Source organism: Schistocerca cancellata, chromosome 2 (assembly GCF_023864275.1).
Source record: "Schistocerca cancellata isolate TAMUIC-IGC-003103 chromosome 2, iqSchCanc2.1, whole genome shotgun sequence".
Lineage (NCBI taxonomy): Eukaryota > Metazoa > Arthropoda > Insecta > Orthoptera > Acrididae > Schistocerca > Schistocerca cancellata.
The window spans coordinates 477,632,104-477,659,681 of NC_064627.1; the positions used below are offsets into that span (position 1 = coordinate 477,632,104).

At 42.2% G+C, this 27,578-nt stretch overlaps 1 protein-coding gene across 14 annotated transcripts in view; it reads right to left on the reverse strand.

The window, feature by feature from the left end:
* The window catches only part of LOC126162000 (nuclear receptor coactivator 7), a 790,565-nt gene that overhangs the window by 108,962 nt on the left and 654,025 nt on the right, over positions 1–27,578 (reverse strand). For 9 of the 14 annotated variants that reach the window (XM_049918207.1, XM_049918219.1, XM_049918213.1 and 6 more), the window contains 2 exons: positions 13,626–13,694; positions 9,925–9,993 (listed from right to left, as the gene is read on the reverse strand). The exons of 4 other annotated variants lie outside the window; for them this stretch is intronic. In XM_049918207.1, the coding sequence (XP_049774164.1) occupies positions 9,925–9,993; positions 13,626–13,694 (138 nt within the window). The remainder of the gene's footprint in view (positions 1–9,924; positions 9,994–13,625; positions 13,695–27,578) is intronic. One more of the 14 variants, XM_049918210.1, reaches the window with a different exon arrangement.

The following is a 27,578-nucleotide window of genomic DNA, read 5'->3' on the forward strand; positions in this document are numbered from 1 at the left end:
CAAATATTATAAGCGTAAGAGTTTTCGAGAAACTTCTAGAAGTGACAAATACTAAATCACAAAATAACTGATAGTGTCGGGTTAAAACTGGCGACCCGCAGCACGCCAGCCAGCGAACAACGCCTACGCCATACTACATGCAGCGCAACTCGAGGAAATATTGACAGGAAGGGAAAAAAGGAAGAAAGAGTAGAGTTTCACGTCCCTTCGACAATTAGGTAATTAGAGACGGTGTATAATCTCCAACTGAGGAAGGATATGGAAATATGTTTCGAAGGAACTATAAAGGCATTTGTCCGGAGCGATTTAGGGAAATTAAGAAAAACCTAATCTTGGTTGGTCGGACGGGGATTCGAACCGTCGTACTTGCGAATGCGAGTCCCGTGTGCTAACCACTGCGCCACCTCGATCGGTGACGTACGCTACGACATGCACTGTATAGTGGTTTGTGGATTACAAATGTGGATGGAGAACCAACTACAAGGAAGCCACTGTCGACAGGCATATGCCCAAGCGCGGGAAAGAAATATTAGCCACTCGATGGCGCAGCAATTCCATCTCGAGTTTTTGGTCTCTCAAGCCTATTTCCGCTTCGACTTATTTGCATCAAAGTAGTCCAATTTCGTACCATTTCTTGTACATTCTGCTTCAGCTCAGTCATGTCCACGGCATTCCCAAATAAGGAAAATTTCCCCACTGGCATCAGAAAGCGAATAGGGGCAATGTCCCTGCTTACGGAACAGAGCGTAACAACTTGCCGTGGCGATACGGTTTCACTGTTTCCTCCACGCAAGTCCCTGCTTTCTCCATCTTAAAGTGCGACGCGTAACACTGCGGAAGCGAAGTAGCTCAGTAAACAAGAGCCCTCACGCGAACGAAATAATTTAACCTGCTAACTGTTTTTCTAAGGAGCCACAACCGCTGGACTATGCCTTTGGGAACGTTAAAGAAAAATTTTTTTTCTCTCCTCAGACGTTGCGTGTAAATAGGCGACCTATCACTTTGAGTATAACAGCACACTCGATACTGATATAATATTCTACAGTATATGTTATTTATTCTACAAATCGGTATTAGGCTGTTACGTCATCGTCAGGTACAAATAAAAATGTGATGCAGTGAAGTTTTGTTTAAGATGCAAGATTTTAAACTAGTACGTCTACAGAGTACATCTGTTTGCATCTAACATTTTTCAACTTTTTTCATCTTTGGAAACTGAGATACTCTCTAGATGTACTAGTTTAAAATGTTTGATCTTACAAACTTTCACTGCACCATATATTTATCTTTGTACGTGATGACGACATGACAGCCGAAAACCGGCTTGTGGAATAAATAACAAAGATTGTAGAATATTACACCAGTGTCGTGTGTGTAACCATTCATAACGTATAAAATATTATACCAAGAACCGACGGAACCGTCAATCACTGGTATAAAGAAGTCTGTATTTTCACTTCAAAGTAATTTATTCATGTGCGGATGGTGTTTTATAAGGCTAAATGTTTATCATAATTTCCATGAAATATTATGTTCTGTATCTAATTCTGGTTTCTACTACATATTATTGGTATCACATATTAACGGGAAAAAGGGAGGGGGGGGGATTCAACGAGAACAGTTCCATTGTCCCTTTCCACCTGTTCATCGATTCAAATTATTTCAGGAAGATTCTACCGTCGTCGTCTTGTTCTCACGGTTCGGCTTTTCAACCAGTCTGCGACTTGGACTTCACGCAGTGACGTCGATCTAGCTCTGGATGCTGACGGCTTCCGGGTTAAGGATGAATACTCATTTTAGTAACAAGTGGTGGAAAAAAACGCTTAACGGCAATTTATTCGTACTGACCAAGTGAGAACAAGAAATTTGGAAAATGACGATAGGAAAGATCGCATTTACAAGGCCGGGATGAGGGTTGCTACCGTTGTTGCTATGGTTGCACGTGTACGAGTTAGTTACTTTGTATACTGATTTTTGTCTTATTGCGGTTACCGTTAAAGCAACAGTACCTAACACAAACTAGGCCTCTGTTATGCCTACGCTTTTATTTTGTAGTAGTAGTAGTAGTAGTAGTAGCAGCGGTGGTGGTGGTGGTGGTGGTGGTGGTGGTGGTAGCAGCAGCAGCCGCCGCAGGAGCACCATCATCTTCCGAATTTAACCTTTTAAGGGGGGTAGGACGTCAAACGGGCCAACTTGGAGCAGGAGAGGCACCACACGACATTTTAATTTCCACTGCATATACTTTTACAAGTAAATTCATAAAGCTTCGTCAGCATGACCAGGAAGGATTCAGGATTCACATTCATTCATTGGAGTGAAAGGTAAAAAACAAATTTTTTTACATGTGAAGTTTCATCGCGTTTTTTTCCACTTACCATTGGTTGCATTTGTTGCTACAGGTACAGTTTTCTTTATAAATAAGAGAGATTCTTCGATGAATTTTGCACAGCATACACAACGTACTTACAGGTGTATGAAACTCTAGAATTTACTTAGTTTATTCGAAAATGAATGAGCTGTTACATTTTAAATTTCATGTTTCGAAAAAACTCAAATTTTATAGTTAACTATCTCAGTTTTTACCACAGTTTTTTATAGATTTGGAAAATTCTAGAGTTTCATACACCTTAAGTATGGTTTGTATGCTGTGCAAAATTCATCGAAGAACCTCTCTTACTTATGAAGAAAAGTGTACCTATAATAACAAATGCAGCCAATAGTAAGTGAAACGATGATGAAATTTCACACTTAAAAAAAATTATTTTGTCATATTTTTGAACTTGCACTGCTGTGAGTGTCAATCCTGAATCCTCCCTGGTCATGCTGACAAAGTTTTATGAATTTACTTGTAAAAGTATACACAGTAGAAATTAAAATGTCCTGTGGTGCCTCTCCTGCTCCAAGTTAGCCCGTTTGATGTCCTACCCCCCTTAAATCCACACTAGTTTTACTCTTTTAGACTATACTTAGTTAACAGCTACGAACTACATTCAGTCTCGCTGAAACCGGTTGTAAAGTGCTAAAAAGTACTGACTGTCTTAAAAAAATCCAGTCGCGAAAGTACTGTTTAACCGTTTCAACTTTGCACCCACAGCAGTTCGGATGCAGAGATTACGCGCATCTGAAGGTGTAAGCGAGGGAGGGAGGGCGGCATGTACGTCCACTAACTGGCTGGCCACAGGGACTCGGCTGCGACTTTGAAACTTTTACAAGGAGAGCTGAGGGCACAGTAAAGTACCTCTTACTTCATATGGTCCATTCAACTGTAACGCTTCCAACCGCCGTCTGTGGGACTTTCCACAAAGGAATATAGCGCTCTTAAACACCACCAGGAGCTTTCAGGCTCCTCGGAGCGTAGCTCAATGGCGGCCGTAATACCAGATTATCCCCCTACCATGAAAGAAGCACTGATGAAAGCTACACTTACGTCACGTTTCTGAGGCCGGAAGGCGCAAGACGTCCCCGGCAAAAATTAGTTTAACTCGCCATGTGACTAATACCCTTCATAAACTGACATAGGCTGCATCTACTAGATTTTTACCTAGTTACCTAATTTCAGTATTTAATAAGGCGCGGAGTGTGCATTCAACAATCCGCTAAACCTACCTCCACTCTATTACCACAATTTTCAGCGCGTAACAGATAATACGTCCACGAGTGCTCACAAAGATCTGTAAATTCTAGTGCAACACTTGAATTTGTTGCTGAACTCTAAGGTATTCTTCCCTTGTCGTTTGAACAGTAGATCTGATGTGCTCACGTCCGTAGATTTTGGGAATCAGGACGAAGTTAGTATTTCGTAGCATTATCCCTCTTTCTCCCCTGTTTTGGGGGAAGTATAGAACCTCAGGGGGGTTCAATTACTTTGTTGTTAATTTAAACACAACTACTCCACAAAATCAGTCTACACTCGCGATCGGACTCTAACTGGAGACTTACACTGTGTGGTGCAGTGATGTTATACAGAGATACCATGTTGAGATACCATACTGAGACACTACAGTGAGACACCGTGACCAAACCAAAGCTTCCAACACTTATTATAAAAACACGACATCATCAGAACTCGTACTCTTATATCAAGGTACCAACACTCATGACAAATGAATCTATCAGAGAATACAGTTATTAATCAAAATGGATATTTACTTATTTCAGCAACGTACTTTTTCAGGCGAAATGACAGATCAGATTCCCGTTACTCATTGGAGTATTACAAGCGTTCTCTATCACGCTTCGTATCCATTATTTCTGGTGTCTGATACAAATGAAAAATCAATAACGCAGAAATGGGGCCAATTAAATTCATATTCACTTTCCATGCCTTTTTTTATCTCTGTCCAATTTCAGATTCGCTTTCTTCTTTTGGACAAAATTACTATGACACCTTTCTTTGATGGGCTGCTTTCATGTTCTTATCAAAATACGACTTAATGAGAAGGAAGGAACTGACACGTGAATGCCGACCACTCCAATAGCGTTGTTTCCATGACTGATGAAATTCTTGCCATGAACCTCAAACGATATCTGTGATCGAGTTTAAAAGTTCGCCAGATGACGAAGCAGATTATCAAAGAAAATTTACGTTAAGTAGCAATTTATCTTTTCTTTATATTGTTGATATTGCAACCTGGTGTTTCCACTGTTTGTAACAAACGAAACATGGATGGAAGAACATCAGGAATTAGCTACAAGCCTGTCTTATTCCCTTCTCAACTATTGCTTGCTTCTCGTGCCTTCGACTCTTTTTAACTGCAGTCTGGTTTATGTACAAAACGCAGGCAACCTTTCGGGCCCTGTATTTTATCCCCGTTACCTTTGTTACATGTAAAACTTTACGCATAAAAGCACAGTAAGTCCCTGAACAAGAAGGAAATTTAGGGTTTAACATTAGGGCCGGGAGGACTCTACCGACCTTCGTGGACTGTGCTGTAGAGTCAGCCGATGGAAAATGAACAAAACAACAATCAGCAGCTGCGAGGAAGACGCGTCTGATAGCAGATAGCATTTGACCTGCGACTAAGACGTTGGATACGATGGAATACTAACGGCAAGCAAGCGTTGATGTTGACTCTCCGCAGTTGCACCGTGTGTCTATGCGGTTCCGTATCACAATTGAAACATCGGTTCAAGCAAATATCGCCAAACTTCATTCTTACAACGGCCAAGGAAGCAAGTATCTGGCAGCACTTTCTCGCCCGATACGTGACGTACGTAACCGAAGACAGGTGCGCATTTAAAATTTCATCGGTGCTTATACTTCTCCCATCAGGAAACGATGTGACAGTAGAAGTATAGCATCCCGCGGTGTGTTACCAAGATGGGAATCAGGTGAAAGGTTGGGTTTGAGAAATGTACTATTTAGCGGCGACAACGAAGGTCGGGTCTAACACCACATTGATTTAGTAATAGAAGTCTTACCGCAGCTGGTAAATCACTGACGCTGAAATTCCTTCGCTACGGCTCCAGATCGTTCTCATTCCGTCAGTTGTCGGGTAGAACCCACTATTAAATGTTGGATCCAAACCTCGTTACAATTTCACGATAACCACGTATTGTTACAGTCTAATAACGCGTTGCCTATCGGAAAAAGGCCTATGGATTTATCCGCTACACTAGAACAAGTGGATGGAACGAGAGAAAGCACTTACACAATTGTTACAGATCATTCATCTGACTTGTTTTAGGGAAATTTATAAGGAGAACATTAGGCTGAGTACTGAATTCATTTATCTGGTGATACTGAAGTGTGTGAAATACTGCAGGGTACAGAAACGTACGTTGTTCGCGTAGTAATGAGAGGTTAGTTAACCCTTATAGTCCTACTCCGCACAGACTGGACTTCAAGTATAAGGAAATATCTCCTATTAATTTTCGGGAATTAATTAGAAAGTACATGACCATAAAAAAGGAATGAAGGGAGGCATTAGAGTTGCTGTAGTCACAAAAAAGACGTACGCATGGTGCAAACAGTATACGAACCACTCACGCGTCTTTCGAACGAAACAATTCCTTCTGGAGCTTTTACGCCCACTGCGATGAAGAGTCTTTAAACTTCCCTATTTCAATATCAAATAGATTCGAAAGAGAGATGTCGTTATGCTAGAATGAAGATAGTTATAAAACACTGATTAAGCAAAAGAAAAACAGCACATTAAACTCCGTCTGCTAAGTATCTCGTTTGGACTCTCGCGGTGTGATGCGCTTTGTCATACTTGTCACATAAAATAAAAAAATAAAACAATGGTCTGGTTAGATTGATCCACGAGAGCACTGAGATTTTGGAGTAGGAAATGAATCTGACGCTGAAAAGATGAGGCGAAATAAAACCTGGGTAAATAATGAGTGAGAATTTAACAGCAGTATTTTAATGACACGCCACTGCCCTCATCTACTAGTCACGACTGCTGTTGTTGGCAGCGATAACTTTTACCAGGAAAACTATTTAAAAATGCAATTAAAATGTATTATGTCTCTTTTTTTGCATTTACATGTGCTTCAAAATCGCCACAAGCGTGTACATCCGTGGAACAAATGACCGATGTTACGATGAAACAGGCACGCGAATAAAAGGCCGCGGACATTCCTATAGCGTCGGCAGCTGTTTGAAGCTTATGTGTCCTTAAAGCGGTCGCCGTTCGTCAGGCTGGCGGTGACGCACATGCAGCGGCCACGTGCTACTGCACCTTCATCTCCGGGTCGGAGGCTGCGCCGCTCGGGAGTCGTTGCTGGGACAACTGCGGCTAGGCGTCTCGTGCGGCAGCACGTGAGGGCGTGGCCGGTAGGTAGCAGTCTGCCGAGGCCGCTCGTGCCTGGTAACTGTCGCAGCCGGCGAAGTGCAGCTACGCACCTGCCTTGGTGACCAGTAAGCAGCGCAACGCAACATGGGCGTTGCACAGATTCCAGCGAGGAAATTTCTCTCTCTCTCTCTCTCTCTCTCTCTCTCTCTCTCTCTCTCTCTCTCACACACACACACACACACACACACACACAGAGAGAGAGAGAGAGAGAGAGAAGCACCCTGCATCAGTCACACGCCGTAGCCTGCGACGTGCGTACCGAAGTTCCACGTCGGCCAACTGGACGCCCACAGATTACGTATTAATAAATACCTTTTTCTGATGAGGAATTTAAGCGGTAAGTACTTTACGCCTCCCTACCGGCGTACCATCTTGCTGCACTTTTGATCAACATCCACTGCACTAATGACAATCTGTGCGTGACGCTTCCTCTCTATGTTGTTTGTTGTGGTCTTCAGTCCTGAGACTGGTTTGATGCAGCTCTCCATGCTACTCTATCCTGTGCAAGTTTCTTCATCTCCCAGTACCTACTGCAACCTACATCCTTCTGAATCTGCTTAGTGTATTCATCTCTTGGTCTCCCCCTATGATTTTTACCCTCCACGCTGCCCTCCAATACTAAATTGGTGATCCCTTGATGCCTCAGAACATGTCCTACCAACCGATCCCTTCTTCTGGTCAAGTTGTGCCAAAAACTTCTCTTCTCCCCAATCCTATTCAATACTTCCTCATTAGTTATGTGATCTATCCATCTAATCTTCAGCATTCTTCTGTAGCACCACATTTCGAAAGCTTCTATTCTCTTCTTGTCCAAACTATTTACCGTCCATGTTTCACTTCCATACAAGGCTACACTCCATACAAATACTTTCAGAAATAACTTCCTGACACTTAAATCTATACTCGATGTTAACAAATTCCTCTTCTTCAGAAACGCTTTCCTTGCCATTGCCAATCTACATTTTATATCCTCTCTACTTCGACCATCATCAGTTATTTTGCTCCCCAAATAGCAAAACTCCTTTACTACTTTAAGTGTCTCATTTCCTAATCTAATACCCTCAATATCACCCGACTTAATTCGACTCCATTCCATTATCCTCGTTTTGCTTTTGTTGATGTTCATCTTATATCCTCCCTTCAAGACACCATCCATTCCAGTCAACTGCTCTTCCAAGTCCTTTGCTGTCTCTGACAGAATTACAATGTCATCGGCGAACCTCAAAGTTTTTATTTCTTCTCCATGGATTTTAATACCTTCTCCGAATTTTTCTTTTGTTTCCTTTACTGCTTGCTCAATATACAGATTGAATAACATCGGGGAGAGGCTACAACCCTGTCTTACTCCCTTCCCAACCACTGCTTATATGGTTCAGGAAACTGGGAACTCACTTCATTTTCAAGATTACAGAATATATCAGCAAGATGGTGCTTTACACCAATAATCTCGCATCAGATTAAAAAAAAATCATTGAAGGAAGGAGACAAAAATTTTCACCTTGTCTAACTGCCTGGTACTCAGTTCTGTAGCTCCTCCTCGAACTTTGCAGCTACAATTCGGAAGTGACTACAGTTGTAAACTATGCTGGCAATGTTCAAATAACTTATGGGAACGCAGCCGAGTGGCGTCGTCGATAACCCCATCACCGTAACTTAATTGACCGCTGTGTACGCCGGGGAAACTAAGGTCTCACATACGCTGGAATCGGCTATTTTAGGGGCATTACAGAACACATTCGTACCTTTCGAGAGTGGGACTGAGTGAAACAGTTCCAACTCATTCTGTTTTTATCCACACCCACCCGCAACAAAAATACATGCACATTTCATTGGACACGTGTCTTCCATAGACACACTCCCTACATTCTTACAACCATTTTTTATAATAAGCATTAGCGGCGCGCTAAAATGTATCGTAAGACCTCTGTGCTGCCGTGATGCCGAGTACTTTAATGATTGTGGTGGCAGCGGTGGTGGTGGTGGTAATTTCTTTTCTCCCCGATTTGTTTATCTTCTATATTAATTAGCGCTGCCAATCATGTTGCACTCACTACAGCTGAATTTTGTTTTAGTGAAATTCGCACGAAGTGTGTCACACCAAAATTATCAGACACCGAGTTTATCAACAGAACGTCGTCGACTGATGGTGGAATTCAAAGAAAAACTAATTAAAAGAAACAAATACTGTTGCGTCCATGTAGCGGCGTAGCATGCACCGCGATAGGTCTACAGCGAACTTCGCTTTTCCTTCCACACGTCAAGAATCTGTAGAGAGAGTGAAGTTCTCAGTCACGGCTTGGTAACGAGGCGCCTCCTCTGTTAGGCATTGCGACCGCGTTAAAAGGCTTCGAAATCATGCGTGCTTGACTTCATCTCAATATGGAACTCTGAGGTCCTACTGCGCCTCTACGCTGTCTGAAGAGTACTTTTTATTACTGTTGTTACGGATTAACAGCTCATAAACGAAAAGACGATTCCAGACATCACGTTTCGGGTTCCGCTAAGAATAAGCACACAATTAGGCCGAGCTATTGTCTAAGACAGCATAATGATACTCACCTGGAACGACATCGGGAGCTCCTGCTCTTCCTGAATACGTAGCAACGACTGTTGATGCTGGTCAGAAGACGTGATGGTCGTTACAATCCACTTAGAACAGCCTGTAAAAATGGCACGTACCTTTCCAGACTGTGGTTCTGGCGGAGCATAAGTACAGAGACCTTTCCACTGTTCATTATGTGGCTTATCGACAATCCACCGAGGCTGCGTCAACCCACAAGACTACAAATCCTGATAGTAATGACGATGTCAGATGTATGTAGCGACAGCACTTTAAGCTGAATTCAGTTGTCCACAATACTCATGTTTGGCTATTCATGAAATAGTTAACACTTCGCCGTCTCTTACAAGGTGCTTTTTCTCTAATGGTCAGTAGCTTGTACGAAACAACACACATGTACAAAAGGCGATGACAATAAACATGTGTAACCTAGAAAATGGAACGCAGCTGTATACCCCAGGAATGGTAGGCACATCTATACAGCGGCATTTCACCACAACACCACCAATCACCCCACCAATGGTCCTCCAGCCTAAAGGCGCCGGTAAAAAGTACGAAGTTTACCTGAACTGATTCGATGATTATCTTCTGCAGCTGACTGATTCCGTTATACGGCAGCCGCGTGAAGGTCCCCTGAAGAATGATAATGACCATGAAGTATGAGCACAATGTGTTGACTGGTGCTGTGGACAGCAGGAAAGAACTGAAGATTGTTACGAAATTAGGCAGATCAACTATGGAGGCATGCGCGAATACGCATTTTTTTCCGACTACTCCGCCACCAGACTATAATGAGATGAGTGTCCTAGGAAGCAATTAAAAAAAATTCAGTAGCATTACCCCTTTCACCGATGCTTCACTAAAGCTAGGAGGCCACTGCACTTGGGCAGGATTACTCGCAGCAGGTAGTCGATCACAAGGCGCTTCACCAGTCAACACATGGCAGTGCCGGATCGCTACCAAACTTAAAAGTAATCGAGTGTTTAACTCGGATTAGTGAGTTTTCGAAAAGAATGACAACATTTGGCGCAATTCGTTTGGGAGGAATCTATATGTATACAAAATTAAGGGACGTTATGAAATTTACTTTGGTAGTAGTAGTACTCCATGCAGCGTTGTGACGAAGATGGTTAATAAAATGACATCAAGACGTCGGTGAACTCTTCCGAATTCAAGGATGTGTGGATAGACACTAACGCAGAATTTGACGATCGAAACATTAGAACAAGAAAGCTGAATTTGTCTGTGCACCGGTCATAGTTGACATGTGGTAGGAAACTGTGATACCTGACTGCCAGACATACATTTTCTTTAAGAAGAAAACATTATCTACGCTAGTACAGAAATGCAGTTTTTATATTAATTCGCAGAAAGCAAGGAATAGTTTGGCGGAGATTTTCTCCGCTCAGGGACTGGGTGTTGCGTTGTCCTAATCATCATCATTTCATCCCCATCGACGCGCAAGTCGAAGTGACGTCAAATCGAAATACTTGCACCTGGCGATCGGTCTACCCGACGGAAGGCGATCGGTCAACCCGACGGGAGGCAATGATCACACGACATTGACATTAACATTAACCACACTGGTCGACGTCGGAGCCAAAGTCTTGCTCCATCAATAACCGTCCCATCATCCAAGTACTATTTCGCGCGGAGTGCATCCTTCATTGGGCCGAACAGATGGAAGTTACGAGATCTGCGCTGTACGGTGGATGAGGAATGACAGTCCCATTAAGATTTGTGAGCTGTTCTCGGGTGCTCCGACTTGTCAGCACTACCAACAGAGGCGTCCAGTTGTGCAGTGAGGTGTTTATGATCCATCGATCACCTCGAATGAGAGTGTCCGCACGTTCCAACATCGCAGGAACGGCAGCTGTAGTCCGGCCGGCACGCGGGAGGTGGAATAGGTTTGCGTGACTTTACTGTGACGATGACAGACGCCTCGCCCAACGACTCACCGTGCTTTCGTTCACTATGAGGTCTCTATAGACACTCTGCAAGCGCCTATGAATATTTGTGATGCTCTGGTTTTCGCCAAAAGAAACTCAGTGACAGATCTCTGTTTGGGACATACATCCGTAACAGATGCCAACTACCGGAATTTCACGAAAGTATAGGAGCTCATGCGAGATTATTCCAAGACGTCCCACAAAAAATTCTTTATTTTTTCAACCTAAACTGGCCGAGAAAAGAAGTGTTCCATTACTTATTGACCATCCCTCGTATATCATTACTCTGTAAAGAGTAGCTGGAGCTTGTGGGTACAATTACACGAGAATACTCAGGATGTATTCCTGAACAACCTCTGAAAAGTTGTCGGTGGAGCCCTGGTTCACCCTATATATACAGTTTTCTCAGCCTTCCAGGTTTTTCCTGATGTCATACAAAGAACATTGTTTAGTACTTTAAAGACCATTATATGCAAGTAGACTGGAAGATGCGGTTACAGTCGCGCCCTACACTAACCACCGACTGTGGGCAGAAATACAATACAGTTTCTTATTCAGAGGAGTGTCGCGCAAGTAATGGTGCCCATTGCGCGAGTTAGTTATCGGCGAACAAAAACCTTGAATGTCCTAGAAATATCTATCTAGATATCAGCATGCTCTTTAAGATATATGTATGCCAAATGTTGTCATACTCTTTCAGAAAAGCCCGTGACGTTCTGCCAATACTGCAAAACAGAGAAAAAATAAACCCACCCTCCTCCTGACAGTATTAGGATATGTACAAATGTAATGTGAGATCGATACGTCAAGGGCAAAAATCTACTACCTATCACGAAAGTAAGCTTCTGCGAAATTTCTCATACTTTTTTGCTTTGTAATTTACTCTAGTTGTGCATGAAATGGAGGATATTTGACCCTTGTAAAGTCGTAGGTTCCACTTCCACACACACTTTTCCCAGAAAATTGAAGTTTCAGGTTACGACGGCGCATTGCTTCCTGTATGGAGAACAGTTGTATGTTTGAGCTCCGTGAAGTTAGTTCCGCTACGCAACTTCCATACAAATTCATCTTCATCTTACATTTTCCCACCTTAATTCTTTGCTTGATATCGAATCTTTACTGTTTGCGATTAATTTTTAACCCATTTCATTTCTAAAATCAAATTAAAACGTACATATCGGGAACATAACAATTCGAATATTTATCTTCACATTCAATTTCAGTTTTCTTCTCGCGAGTATAGATGGTCAGTAAGAAATCTGGCGAAAGAAACAAACTGAAAAATTTATAGAAAGATTGAAAAAAAAATATGCATAGTAAAGACCTCTAACTTATTATTTTCGGTTCTGAGGTCACTATAGAAGTTCTTATGGTTTGATTAAAACCCTGACCAGGTAACAGAAAAGGGAGTGATTAACAGATATACTGCTGAGGCCGTCCCCGCTCCACCTTTCTACTTTCACTTCTCAATATCATAGTTTACTTGGATTCCGAATTAACTTCAATGTTTTCGGAAAAATTCGGGGAAGTGGGACCAGAGAATTTAAGGGGCCATTTGTGAGTGTTGCGCAGTCAGTGCTCTGAAGCGGCCTGTTACCATGATATATACTTGTTAGCATTGCGCAAATGAAAACGGGAAACTAAGAATATCACTTTTCCTACAGCATCAAGTTTCGATTTAAAAAACTCAAGCTACAGACCATTGCCTTCATCGTCTTCATCAGTGTACTGTTTCCGACAAAGACGACAGAGGTGTACCGAAAGTTAGATAATACATCCAAGAATGCCACTGCGAAAGACCATGGGAATATTATGAAAATACGAGCAATAACTTAAAGCGTTAAGCGTGCTCTGGTACGATGTGAACTGATGCGAAAACTGCGTTGAAGATGGGATGGAAAGTGGCTGTTTAAATGTAGAATGAAATATGAAATTTGGCGAAATTTGTCCAAAGAATGGAATAAAAACATCGTGAATGACAATAGAAATCGAAAACCGGGTCGTCTGAAGCTAAAGTATATATCCTACTTCTTCCGCCCCCTTCCATCGCGCTTAAACAAAACTTCAGACCGCATGATCAATACGAATCTGGAAGCCATTTATGGTGGCAGCCCCAATATCTACTCGCCACATTTTTTTGCAAATTTTCCTTCGTTTCATGTATACTATCCGACAAAACATTTACCAGTGTTTTTCGCTCAGTTTTCACACGCGGGCCCATATACGTTTCCACCACGTTAATTGGTACAATCACCACCAGTCACCGCACCAATGGCCTTTCATACGAAAGACACCGGTAAAAATCAGTAAGTTTACCTGGACTGATTCGATGATAATCTTCTGCAGCCGACTGATTCCGTTATACGGCAGCCGTGAGAACGCCTCCTGAAGAATGACCATGAAGTGTGAAAAACAATGTGTTTACTGGTGCTGTGGGCAGCGGGAAACAACTGCAGATTGTTATGACATTATGCAGACTGCCTGTGGAGACATGCGCGTACACTGAATTTGCTTGGCTAATCCACCACCAAGACTACAATGTGACACCACCAAGCACAGAAAACCTTGAGCAATATTACTCCTGTTACCGATCCATCACTGAAGTTAGATGACCAATGCCCCAGCAAGAGCGCACACATAGCAAGTAGGCGATCACTAGGGCGCTACACCAGTTAAAACATGGCAGTGCCAGATCGCTACACTGTTCTAGATTAGTCGAATATTGGAGTAATCGCCGTAACATCCTGAAAAAATGAATCAATGAGTATGCAAGAAAACTAAATTCATTTACCTTATAGAGTCAATTTTTGTACTCCAGAGTGGGCCTGGTGTTGTGGAACAATATTCTAAAGATTTTTTTTTATCTCCTTGACAACAGATTTACATCAGAAGCGTGAAATCGTGAAAGGTGAGTAAATTATTAACAGTTCTCCTCTCAGGTCAAGGTTAAATAAACTCTCAAGCGTTCGCCTGTTGCCTCCTCTGCCTTCGTCGGTTACTTGGTGCTTAAGATGACTAGGGCGGCTTTCGCAAAATCTAGAGATTATATGCAGTATCTCTATCTGTGAACACCGTTTTCGCAGGCAAGTGCTGTATAAAAAACAAGCTTGTTTCCTGCAGTGACACGCTGGAAGCATATAAGGGAGAGACGTGCGTTGATTTATGATGATAGCGAAAACTGGTTAAATTTGGAATGAATTACACGAAATCTGCCCGACCAATAGAATAAAAATATTTGTAACCACATATCATTATTTTTAAATAGTTGCTTTCCTTGGCTCTATCAACGACGTCAACCGCTCTCCTTCCAAAATAAATACATAAATAAATAAATAAATAAATAAATAAAAATAAAAACCACCGCCTTAGAAAACGACAACTGTATGGACGCTTGAATCGTTGGGAATATTAAAGCCGTTTCTGGAGACTACTCCTGTACGCTGCTTTAAGCGATACTGTATTTGCTGGAGACGCAAAACTTAACAAACATCAGACATAGAGCTTTGCTTAGACGAGGTCGAGCGCCTAACCGTGAACGTTTCCGCCCTGTTAATTGGAATAATCACGCGAACTGTCTTCAGATGACCTTCTCCTAAATCTGTCAGTCTATTCGTAATTGGGCAGCTTACTCAGACGGCGGAAGCGTAATTATTATAGGAAGTTGCGACCCTGGATGGTGTGAAAGTAATTTGACATCCTCAGTATATTGTTTTACAAGCGGTTTTAATTTCCAGGACCAGGATGTTAGGCGGAGAGAGCGATTACAGTAATTCTAATTCTTCTTCTAACGTTTAGATAGATAGCTGTAAAAAACATGAAAATCCCCTTCCATTCTATACTTCAGAATGTGACGTCCAAATTACGTGTCTGTGGCACGAGATGGCATACGCTAGAACGATTGCGAGCAAATTCTGACAAATTAATGAGTGCAGTTATTTCTTACGAAACAATTTACTAAGCATTTGTCGAAATGAAATTAAGGGGGTCTGCGGAACAAAGTGCTAATCCTCATTTTAATAAGGATTAGCCGGATCATGCCCGCTTTTGCGTTTTCGAATATACTACATGCCTGTAACAAGTAGTTCTATATGAAGCAGCTGAATACTAAATAAACTGTTTTATACGTTTATCTTTAAATTTCATCAAACACATTACATGCAGGAACTCAAAATACAATACTGTGTGTCAGTCTTTCTTCTGGGGACCCCTTTCAGTTAGTCGTTAAGTCTTCGGCGTCCTCAAAAGATATAATAATATGGTGACGTCTACAAGCATGGTTTGCTGCGGGCTGAAGACCGTGCCAAGTCATGACGGATCTAGAAATGTTAACGTTTAGCTAAGGGAAAAAATTATTGGTAGGAGGAGAAGAAACCTCTTGCACAGCAAACATAATAGGATGAAGAGGAAGCTATAACCCAAATAATTGTCTCATTTTGTCATGTTCTTAGTATGGGATTGAGCAGTTATTTCTGGACACAAAGGGATTCCGCTGTGACTTCTATTTCCCACGGAGTTTAACTACTCACTGATTCAAGTGGGGAGTTCTATCTCGTATCTGTTATTATACAAGGAAAACTACAGGGGTTGGACAAAAATATCGAAACACCGCGAAAAATGCACACTTGAACATACATGCAGGTGCTAACCAAGCCTGCAGGTTGCGTTGTTCTATTTGATCATGAACGTCGCCTATGCAATATCCTCAATACGTTGAAGTGTCAGACTTGGTGAGAACGATGTTTTGCGTAGTCGCGAGTGCATTACGTCGGTACCAAGCGAATTCGAGCGTAGTTGGCATGATGGGTGTTCCGTAAACAAGTTAGCCGAAGTGTGCAGTGTTTCAAGAAGCACCATATCGACGATTTATACCGCACACAGGGAAAGAGGAAAACATCACCAGCTATGCCACAACGCGGACAACAGTGTGTGTTGGGTGATCTTGACAGACAATCATGGAAGAGGTTTGTGACGAAAAATAGGGGACGACAGCTGCAAATGTCATTGCAGACCTTAATATCGTCCACAGCACGTATCAGTCATGCAAACACCCACAACAGCAAAACATGTTGCCGTAGCCATAAAACCTGGACTATGGAGCAATGGAAGAATGTCATTTCATCAGATGAATCCTACGAACGAAACATGGCGGGGGTTAGGTTGTGATCTGGGCAGCCATATCGTCGTATTGCATGGTTACTCTGCGAGGCCGCCTTCCAGTGAACAATTGTGGCCATTTTGGCTCTTTAGGTTCATCCCGTGGTGTAGTGTTTGTTTCCCAACGGAGACGTCGCGTTCAAAGACGACAGTGCCCCTGTTCACATGGCACACATTGTCCAGGACTGGTTTTGTGAGCACTAGATGAAGCGTCTCATCTCCCATGGCCACAGGAGTGACCGGATCTCAGCCACTGTGGTCTACTTTTGAGAGAAGGGCGCGTGATCACTATCCACCTCCATCATCGTTACCTGAACTTGCCACTATTTTGCAGGAAGAATTGTGTAAAATCCCCTTGAAAACCATACAGGACCTGTATTTAACCATTCCGACACAACTGAAAGCTGTTTTGAAAGCCAACGGGTTTTGGATGTGGGTGATGTCCTTAGTTAGGTTTAAGTAGTTCTAAGGGACTGATGACCTCAGATGTTAAGTCCCATAGTGCTCAGAGCCATTTGAACCAACGGGTTTCTTAAACCATATTAGACATGGTAATGTGTGTGTACGGTGTTTCCATACTTTCGTATACTATCTTCGTAGTCCCGACCGTAACAGGAACTAACTAGATTACGTGACTAGGAATAGCCGCGTCCCAATGAAAGTATTGAGTGGTGTTACTTCCAAGTATAAGGAGGAACGTGGTCGTAGTAAATGTCTTCACAGCCATTCATGCCTATTTAAAGACCATTAAATTAATAGATTATGGGAAGGAGATAATTGCGACAAGACAAGATTGGTAGAGGCAGGTCGATGGTGTGTAAAATATTGTATAAAGCAATACAAAAGGGAGTAGGGTTCAAGAATTTACCGCAGAGTAGTAGAATGTTGACAATATGTTTTCTATAATGCACATGTGTCAGACGTGAAGATTGTGTTTCATTGCATTCCTGCCACGAATTTCCGTGGCCACGCTGCAAGGAAGAAAGAAGAAGGTACGAGTAATGAGAGTGAACACCACAGCTATGTGCAGTAAGTAGTGTAAATTAAAATGCACACTTTACGTAACTGTGTGTGAAAATACACGAACCAGTCACAGGTAACAAAATTTTATGATCTGAATAGTGATTCTCTTTCAGTAACAACAGGTTAGGTTAGGCGTCTTTGAGAAATAAGAGCATATGTAGTAAGGACTTCGAACGAATGTTTACACGATTCATTTCTAAAAGTGGAGAGGACACGGAATTTTTCCTCGGACCGCTAGCGCGCGCCTGCGTAACTATTACGACACAGCTGTCACCGCATTGCTTCGAGAAACGCGCATGCGCACAGCAAGACAGCCGGTGTTTACAAACAGTTGTGCGTCTGGCCGTCACCGCCCACGTCCCCCCACCAAGTCCCACGCTGCGGCTAGGCGTCCCTGGCAGACAGTACCTGTTTACGCCGTCGCCGCTGGTAACAGTGGCGCCGCCTGCGCGCTGTCTTGCGTGCAACGCTAATTTCTACATTCTTAAATTTGTAAAGAGTTGTTCGTTCCACCTGTTTTCGTGTGTACAGACTTCGAAGACGATCAAGTGGAACGAAACGCGTCTCGGATGAGAAACTGTCCTCGTGAACAACACTAATGCAGGGTGGTTAGGTAAATGCGATACAGAAGTCTTTATGCAGCTCAGCTGATGCATAAATTATCACTTTTGTTTAACCTGTTTGCTCTTGTAACGTTATTAGCGACATTCGTCGAGTCTAGAAAAGAGCTCAATAAGGAAGATAATATTAACAGTGAAACTTCTCTGAAAACTGGCGGGGAATGATTTGTATTGTGGTGCTGAACACAACCTCATCGTTGTCGGACATCACAATTATGTGAACCACCCTCAAGTTGTGAAGGACGTTTTCCAGATTTACGACACAAATTCACGGCCGAGGCATTCGAAGATGCACATTACACGAAAAAGTCTACCCAAATCTGACACACACTGTTCTGCCTTGAAACTGTAATTGGTTTTATGGTTGTAAAGCTCTTTAAGTGAACATTTGATTACATCTCATTGATGATTAAGGGAACCTACGAGGGTATATCCCAAGATCCATTGTAGACCACCGTGCCGTGCAACTACCTGCGCCCACCAGGCAACATTATTGACTGATCGCTTTATAGGTAAAAAATATGGATAAGCTACTTATCAAAGAACACTGTATGTAGCGCCGTGAGTAAAAGACTTAACTTCTCGACTAAATAAGTTACAATGGTAATTTAGTCATCTTGAAAGCGCTATGAAAAAAAAGGTTTTATTTTAGATCACTCTTCCGCTGCAGCAGATTAATGTCCACCCGTCTGAGCGTGGAGTGGAAATACAAGTCATTTGCTAGTGGTTACACATTATAGAAGCTCCCCAGACCATACCACATTACGAAAAAGATACAAATTTATGCTGTATGTCATTTTGTTATTTTTTCCCCCGGGAGGAATTTCATGCAGTTTTTTTTTGTGAAGTAAAGTGACACACAAAAGTGCCCAACTGGTTGGCTCTGTGTGAGGGGCGGATAATCGTATATTTGTCTTTGTAATTTTTTAGCTGTATTAACTTCCCTGACATCGAAAGCTTATCAGTCTCTCCGATTTTTTTATGTGACCATAAAGTCAAAACAACATCCAAGTCACTGCTATCTCAAACGTATCCACCACATTTGCAGACAGGCACGCCGTCAGTTTCATGTTTTATCGATTAATCTGAGCAGGCGCGCATGACGTGGACAGCGAAAATGGACGTGGGAAGTGAAAATACAACTACGAAGTTACCTTACGTAGCACAGTACACGTGTATCACGAGAACAAAACCGTTGCAAAAAGGTAAGGTCAAACCTTCCTGCATATTCTAGGAGTATTTGCTGTGTGTCGCGTATCTGTTGATTCGCACTTTACTTTCAGCTGGCTGTGAATACAAGTGATGGCGTCATTAACTGGCGTTTTTTATTCCTCTCTCCCTCATTAACGAAGTTTTTCCTACAACATTCGTTCAACTAATCTGCATGCATTTTTACTACTTTAGTTTAATCACATTCAAATTTATCCTTGCACATTAACAATGTATTATCTTAATCATTTCTACACAAAATTAGATGCCTATACTAAATATTTAACTATTTTAGGTTTCCCTACCACAATCTGTTAAAACGGAACCTTTACATGATCTCTCTGTTGTCCGTCTTTCCGACTGTCAAGAAATCTTTTACTGAAGGACGGGAAACCGTATCAAGTTGAAACTTACGTCACATACTAAGGTCTAAGGCCCCTTAACTGAAATATTTAAGCTTCTATGTCACAAATTTTGATATTCGCATACTAATTCATCAAAACCTATAGGGTACGTCGCGTGTTCCAGATTCACAAACTTTTTAGCACGAAGCACGGTTCCACAATACAAGTAAAGGGGGAAAGTCAGAAAATTGCTAAATTTTAACCACATGAAAGTATCTACATTGCATTCATCATCAGTGATAGAGAATAATAGAAAAATATTACAGCATGCAAACTTAACATTTTAACTGTAGTCAAGTTTTAGTAAACCCATAAAAAATTACTAAATATTCTCTCTCTTCATGTGCCCGCTATTTTTTGTATGGCCGGGCTACTCTCAGGAACTACTGTAGAGATTTTGATACGGTCTTTGAATTCCTGGGGCCGATATCGACAACAGAGAAAAATCGTCGAGACTCTCGATTCCTCGGATGGATGAACTGCCAGTATACGTAATTAAGTTCGTACGGAACCCTCAGCGCGCGAGCCCTACTCGCACTAGGACACTTTTCTTTAAACGAACAACGCCTAACAAATTCTTTTCAAGAGCTGTGCAGTTCAGCCCATCACGTGATTTTTCTTAAAAAATAACGTTTCGTCGTCGAGCTAATGACTTTGTTATACAATTAATATTTTCTTTGACAGAACAGAAAACGTTTTATTTCGTTAACCGGTATCTTCAGCTAGCAACGGTCACCATCAGACCTATTGAAGACCGCATCAGATGGTAAGAACTACGTAAAACGTCATACCTTGCAGTTCACCTAGGCAAGCTATTTTCTTCCACTGTAGCGCTTGCACGTGCAACGGGATTCGCGAACGTTCCCCAAGGCGCAGCACAAAGCTGTAGTTACTGCCGATATGTTCATTTTACGGCCGCTTACATGATGAACAGCGCTGACTGCACCAAAACTAGCGCCGCTCTCTTAACAGCGCCCACATATCGCTTTCTGCGAAGGCTGTTTTATACTATTACGTGCAGTAATGCTAGACACAATGGAAGTAACATGGAGCAGCCTGACAAAAGTCAGAAGAGAGATCAAACTCTGGTGAAATTGTACTCTGTTTATTAATGGCAAAATGTACAATGTTCGGAAGACATTTACACCTGACCGAATCAGGAATTCTTTAGTGGTGGTACAGAAGTTCGTTTCAAAAGCAGGAAATCCTGCAGTAAACATACACATGAAAAAGTTACAGAAAACATAAGTCGATTATTGAACCCATAACAGTTAAAAAAAAACCGTTGTCACAAGCTTATGTAAACAACAAAGATCATGGACATACCGACAGCGTAAGAGACTGCCCGTTTCTGCTCCACATGTGAATTAATTCTATCCATACTTTAGAGCGAAGAAATAAAATAACCGTTTTCTCATTTTGGAGTTTACAGTCGTTTTAAACCTTGACATCCAGTCATCAGTCGAAATATGCAACGCTAACACTGATAACACAAACGGCTGACAAGGGTAAAATACATATGAGAACTTCTGTTTCAGACGCTTGCGTAGTCCTAGGCTTCGACGGAGCTATATTTGTCAAGATAAACACACAGTACTTAACTTGCACGAGAAAATGGAACTGAGCGCCGAGTTTCAAGTTCTGATGCACAGCAACTTTCATTCCGGGCACGCACGGAGGCTAAATGAACTTCATTGACCTAATAAAAGCCGGACAACTTTGTACATCACCAGTGCAGTCTGTCTCGTAATTCCAATAATTGCCGCAGAGGCTTTGAAAGTTAATACGTGGACCGTCACTTCTCATGCAAAACCGAACAGAAACCGCAGTCCCACTGAAGAAGGATTGTGTGATTAACCCCTTGTCGTACTATTGAGATCGACGAAATCGGTGCGATTGGAGACGGCACTTGCTAAATGAGCCAGCGTGATGAACGAGACAATCGCTATGCAAGCCGACATGCGGATACCTGTTATGTATCTACAGGTTTGTTCTGCGTGGTGTCGTTCTGGTAGACGTTAAGGCTAATGTAATTTTTTTTATTAATTTTTTCAATTAATACTTCAAAATATATATTTTTAAATATACGCAATACTTCAATCGAAATTATGATCTTTCTGTGCGTCTTCAGATGTGACTACTTCAGAAGGCATGCAATGACACGACGCCTGAACGTAGATATTGTTAACAAAAAAAGATAAGAAGAAATGCTCCCTTTGTACGAATTTGTAATAGGAAAATACCTGAAATATTGCGCTTGGAACAGGTGTTTTACTTCGTGCTTTTCGTAATCTGTCAATTGGACATTTTTTAACATTATCTCTGCTATATTCATTCGATAAGTAATCTATCTTTCCTTCGTCCTATCGTGTGTTGTTCTTGGAAGATGTACGTATTGAATAGTGCCACATCCGACAAAAAGTTTGGCTTCTATTCGTTCCCATGAGTGTGACTCGTGATGTTTACGTTTGGTCGGCATTTGCTTTCACGAGTCTGACTCGTTATAGTACGGCAAGAGATTAACATTCTCAGGCAAGAGAGCATCATTTCACTGTTTTCGAAAGCTAGCAGAAATTTTGCCTAAATATGAACCACTACTGATGAAAAACAAAGTGGAGTAACAGCCCAATGGAAGAGGACTGGAGCCACTTGATCCTAAATCAGTACAACTATAACCAGTGAATAGTCAGCCCAACTTCATTTCTTCGGTAATGAATCTTTCATTCTGCAGGAGACTGGGCACTGGTTTGAAACTTGCAAGAAGGTTCAATGTGTTCGCAGGACCAAAAATCGTAGCCGGGATTCTGCCTTCCGCGGTCTGCACTCCTACCGACGTGAGAGATACAACTTAGGACCCGCCTTCACAGCTTCACTTCATCCAGTACCTCTCGCTTGCTTCATAACTTCACAGAAGTTGTTCTGCATACGTCGCTGGATTAGCACTCCTGGAAAGAAAGCGTACTGCTGGACAAATCTCTTACTAACTGCACTGGAGTGTGCACGGTCTTTAAGCATCCAGCAGATATCCAGAACTGCTTCTGTGAAGTTTGAAAAATTGGAGGAAAGTACTGACATAAATGAAGCCTAGAGAACTCGATGTGTAACAATACTGCCAGCAAAATGCGAGGAGTCCCAGTCCGGGACACAGTGATAATACAGCTGATAACTTATAAACGGTGAGCTGAAGGAGATTGCAAACCTTTTACAGTGAATCACTTACAGATATGACTTTCCTAAGTCCATTTGATAGATTCGACATGAACCACTGTTCTGATTTTTTTTCCCACAATCTTTTTATGGGGGCGACTGATGACAAATCGAGTGAGGTGGCGCAATTTTAAGATACCGGATTCCTGAAACCTGCTTAGTGTGGAAGTCGGGAGAAGAGGTAACGCTGGAATTAAAGCTTTGAGGTTGGGCCAGTCTTACTTGGATAGCTCAGGTGGTAGAGTAATTGCCCGCTAAATGGCAGAGATCCCAGGAAGTTTCAAATCAACACACACTCTGCTTCAGAGTGAAAATATAGTCTGAAATCATTCTGGACCCTGGATTCTAAATAGGGAACACATCGGTTAAAATCTGTCCGGCCAACCAGATTCACAAGTGGATTTCAAAAATTAAAATATTCAAGCCGTCCCACGATAATACCATTGCGAAACTGCAATGGTAGACTGTCAAAAGGAGTACATACTCCTGCAGAGAATATTGTGCTGCAGTTCGGGTAAGAAGTGCATCGCACTGTGGGAGTGAAATGACGCGGCAACTAGAACCATACTCCAAAGCTGAACTATGCAGGAGAGTAAAATTCTTGTCGAGAAAACCACTTCATCGCACGCAGGTTTAAAGTGAAATTCAGGCAATATATGGACCAAATGTAATGTCTCGTCCGGTCGTAGTAAAATGGCGCCAACAATTTGATCGAGGCCTCATAGCAGTGGGTGACTATCACGACGGTGCACTATTGACATCGACCAAAATGGCGACGCAATCGAGGATCCGATTTCGCAGCAATCGCAGATTTTACGACTACAAGCACGTTCAGGCGGAGGTCCTCAAATGGCTTCGTGACGACGGGGTGAACCATCGTCGAGAAACAGAACGATTTGTACGACTCTCCGACCGTTATTTACGGAGTTCGTGGCTATGATGAAAAATAGTGTCGAATATCTCTGCCACTTGGACGAGCTGTGTGGCATTCAATAAATGTTACTTATCCTGTCACAATGTGTAACTTACTGTTTGAAGTCCTCTCGTGTTTTTCCAAGGTTCCTTTAAATCACTTAACGCGAATGTTGGGATCGTACTTTTGGGACGGAACGTCCATTTCCTTCCCCATCCTCCCGCAATCCGAGCTTGAGTCTTGTCCCTTATGATGCCGACGTCAACGTGTCATGAACTCTAACCTCCTTCCTTCCTTCCTATTTACGAAAGGGACTATGTTTCCCATTGATCAATCTCAATCACGCACTACGCAAGCAGTTCACCGCCGGGCGGGGGGGAACCACACGCGATCTCCATATTGCAGAAGGATATATGAGCGTACACGAAATTCTCCCCCTCCGTCACCCCCGCCCAAGTTCCCCTCCAGCCATCCAAGTGTGTGTCAAGGTGAAGTTTAGTTGAGGAAGCGCATCCGCCCACAGAGAACGTCGCTGGAAGCCAACAAGCGCACGAAATCTCATCAGATACAGCGGCCAGTGCGAGCAGCCGGAGAGGCTGCATAGGAAGAGGCGACGGCACAAGCGCTCACGCAGCGCAAACAGCGGCTGTCAAAAGAAGCGTCCTCGTCCTTGAGATCGAGGCCGCCTAGTCGCTACCGGCATGTCCGTGTGTGCACAGCTTTGTTGCCCGAATCTTGTGGCACATCGTGCGGAGAAGCCGTGTCTCCGGCTTGTTCTCCTCTCATTACAGGCTGGCTGCTGATAATATCAAGTGTCGATGCTATCAAAAAGGAAGCAAGATACTTTTCCTCCGAACCACTATGGAATGCGCAATGTGTACATTCTAAATTCGAAGAATAATACGAAAGCTTTGACATGCTGTTATCTCTCTGGATTCTAGAATATTCTAATTCTCATGTCTCCGGAAAGCTTCTCTTTTGATTTCTTACGCAAACTTTATGAAATGTGTGTGTTGTCCTTCCGTTTAATTCAGAAATAAACGCGGGAGTTTTTTTATAAGAGGATTTGTTTATAAAGTAACTTTACCTGCTTCCACCCACGATTTTTTTCTTTTTTTTTGTCTTTTTCACGACACGTTTCTGGAAATGGTTCCCTTTTAAAGTGCGTTTTTCGTGCTTTATGCCGTTTATTCGTGATACTTTCCACGTACCAGGTGCTGCAGTGTTATGTTGCCTCTGCTGTAATATATTAAATACGCGTAATAGTTGTAATTAATGATCAATATTTATATAGCGTCAAAGGTGTATTTAGAAAAAACTTCTATTTACTGTCCTTATTTTTCACTCGCTTAGAAACCCATATATCAAACATCACACGAAATTTTACATTTCACAGTACACGTTCAAAAAAGCGAACGTACAAAATCGAAAGTCACAGAGATGTTTTTGCAGGTAGGCAGCAGAGATCACGTTGTATATCGACGACATGGTATGATTTCTTGGATCTCCCACTATTTTGTTTTACTCTGTAGACGATCTCAAGCGTTTTTCTGTTGACTACATGTAAATATTTTAAACTTTTTTTCAGTACTTTTGCTGTTCCGAAAGTGCACAGTAAATTGTGTGTAATGTGTAATATCGTTTCTGCGTATGTGAACAACAATAACAAGTAGAATTTTTCCCTATATTCGCCGTTAACTATATAACGCTCAATCATTACTCACAAAAATGCGAGTGTTTATACAAATTGGTCAGAAACAGTCTGAAAAGCTTGTAAAGAAGTTGCAGGGGAGGTTGTGCTGAGAAATAATTGCTAAGAAAAATATTCGATCCCTTGAGTCACTTCAGAGTTATTCCGCATTTAAGTTACCCACTTAAGTCGTCGCGCGCGCAAATTTAAGCAGCCTGCCAGAGACAGTGTCGCCAAACTTTTGTTCGTTTGGTTTCCTCACCCCGAACCGACGTAGCTTTTGCTCGCATAGCTTAAATCTATCGCTTCCAAGAAGACACAATGTAACTGGTAACGAGGATTTGAATAAGTGGTAACTCACGGACCCCCGCATTTTAGCAAGTGCAAGTGCAAGTGCTTCACTTTGCGCGCGTGACGCCCTATTGGCTATTTACGAGTACAGTGCTAAAATACGAGGGTTAAGTTACGATCGGGCGAGAATGGAAACCACTGTTTTGCACATGTGTGTTGGGTAGTGTTTCTAGTATGCCCTTCGAACGCGGCACGTTGCTCTTTTTAATTCACAGCGCACAGTGAACACGTAAACACGCCTAGAAAATAGTGTCTCCCGGCAAGTATGAGGGTCTTCTGACAAAGTTCGACTGATGACGTGCAGCCCACATAACTAACTGTCACGCAATTTTTTCCTTCAAGACAATTTTCGGCCGCACTCTGCAGGAGCAATGAAGATGCTGCTGCAGCGTTTTCGATGGGAAGTGTTTGATTACCCACAATACAGCTCGTAATTGGCTCGTCCCGAGTTTCATCTCTGCTCATATGAACCGCTGGCCATGAATGCAACATTTTGGGACAGACAAACAAGATGTAGAAGAGTGTAGAGAACTGGCGGAAAGCACACGCGGCTGCCTTCTATGACTAGGGTATTGGATAGTTGGGACAACGCTACGACAAATGTGTAAGTCAGAGCGGCGACTATTTGGAGAAGTAGCCGTACGGTGTAGCTTACCATTGCAAATGAAACATTTTTGATTTTCACAGTGATTTCCATTTCGCCATCGATCGGAACTTACTTACCTAATAGCTCTCGTAAAAACAATCCTGTGTATTACAATGAGAACAACCGAACAATGCAGCATACACGAAAAACGCACTTGAAAATCATTTCCCGAGACGCGTAGTGCAAAAGATAAATAAAAATCGTGACTCCTCAGAAAAATTTATTTTAGAAGCAAACATTTTTATAGTTGCAGGATTAAACCAACAATTTGTAATGGATAAAATCAGATCTTTGCTTTTGTATACTCTACGCTCTGTTACTTCTCACCTTCCGATGATTTAATGTGTGTGGTTTTTGCATTTACTGCTTAAGTCTCCGTTGACGATGACAATGTTAGTGGCTAAAAGCATTAGCAAGACTCAATGAAAATGTCATAGAAGAGGCATGAAACATAACGTCAGCATACGTCTGGAAATGTTCGCGGATGACAACCTCAAGAGAGGTTAGTGGGCTTCTCATAGGTTGTGAAATGCAAGATGACTTGCAGATTCTTACCGTTTGGCACAAATACTAACAGCTGACAATTAAGTACATGGAGCGCACCAACAGGCGAAAAAAACATTTTTACTGACAACATTGTGTCTCAGTCACTGCGATCAGCTACAACTGACAGGTTCTTGGAAGCTCCCCTACGAGTAACACTCTCTCTCCGATAGAATTAAAGGTAGAAGCAAGACAGACAACCGCTATTGGAATTCTAAGTGAGTGCAATTCATCACGGAGGATGAGGAGTTCCAAGACTCTCGATCGAGTGATTCTTACTCGTTGTTCGTCAGTTTAGGATCCCTAAAAATTTAATTTACAGGAAGAGATTAAGAAAATTCAAATCAATGCTATGTGGCTCCTCGCAACGATGTTTAATACGTACGCGAACTTCTCAGGAATGTTAGACGAAATCCTGTGGGGAAAAGCTAAGCGTTTTGTATCGAGTGAGGATTACTCTTAAAACGCTCGGAGCGAAGGTTTCCAAGTAGTCAAGGAACATTATTTCT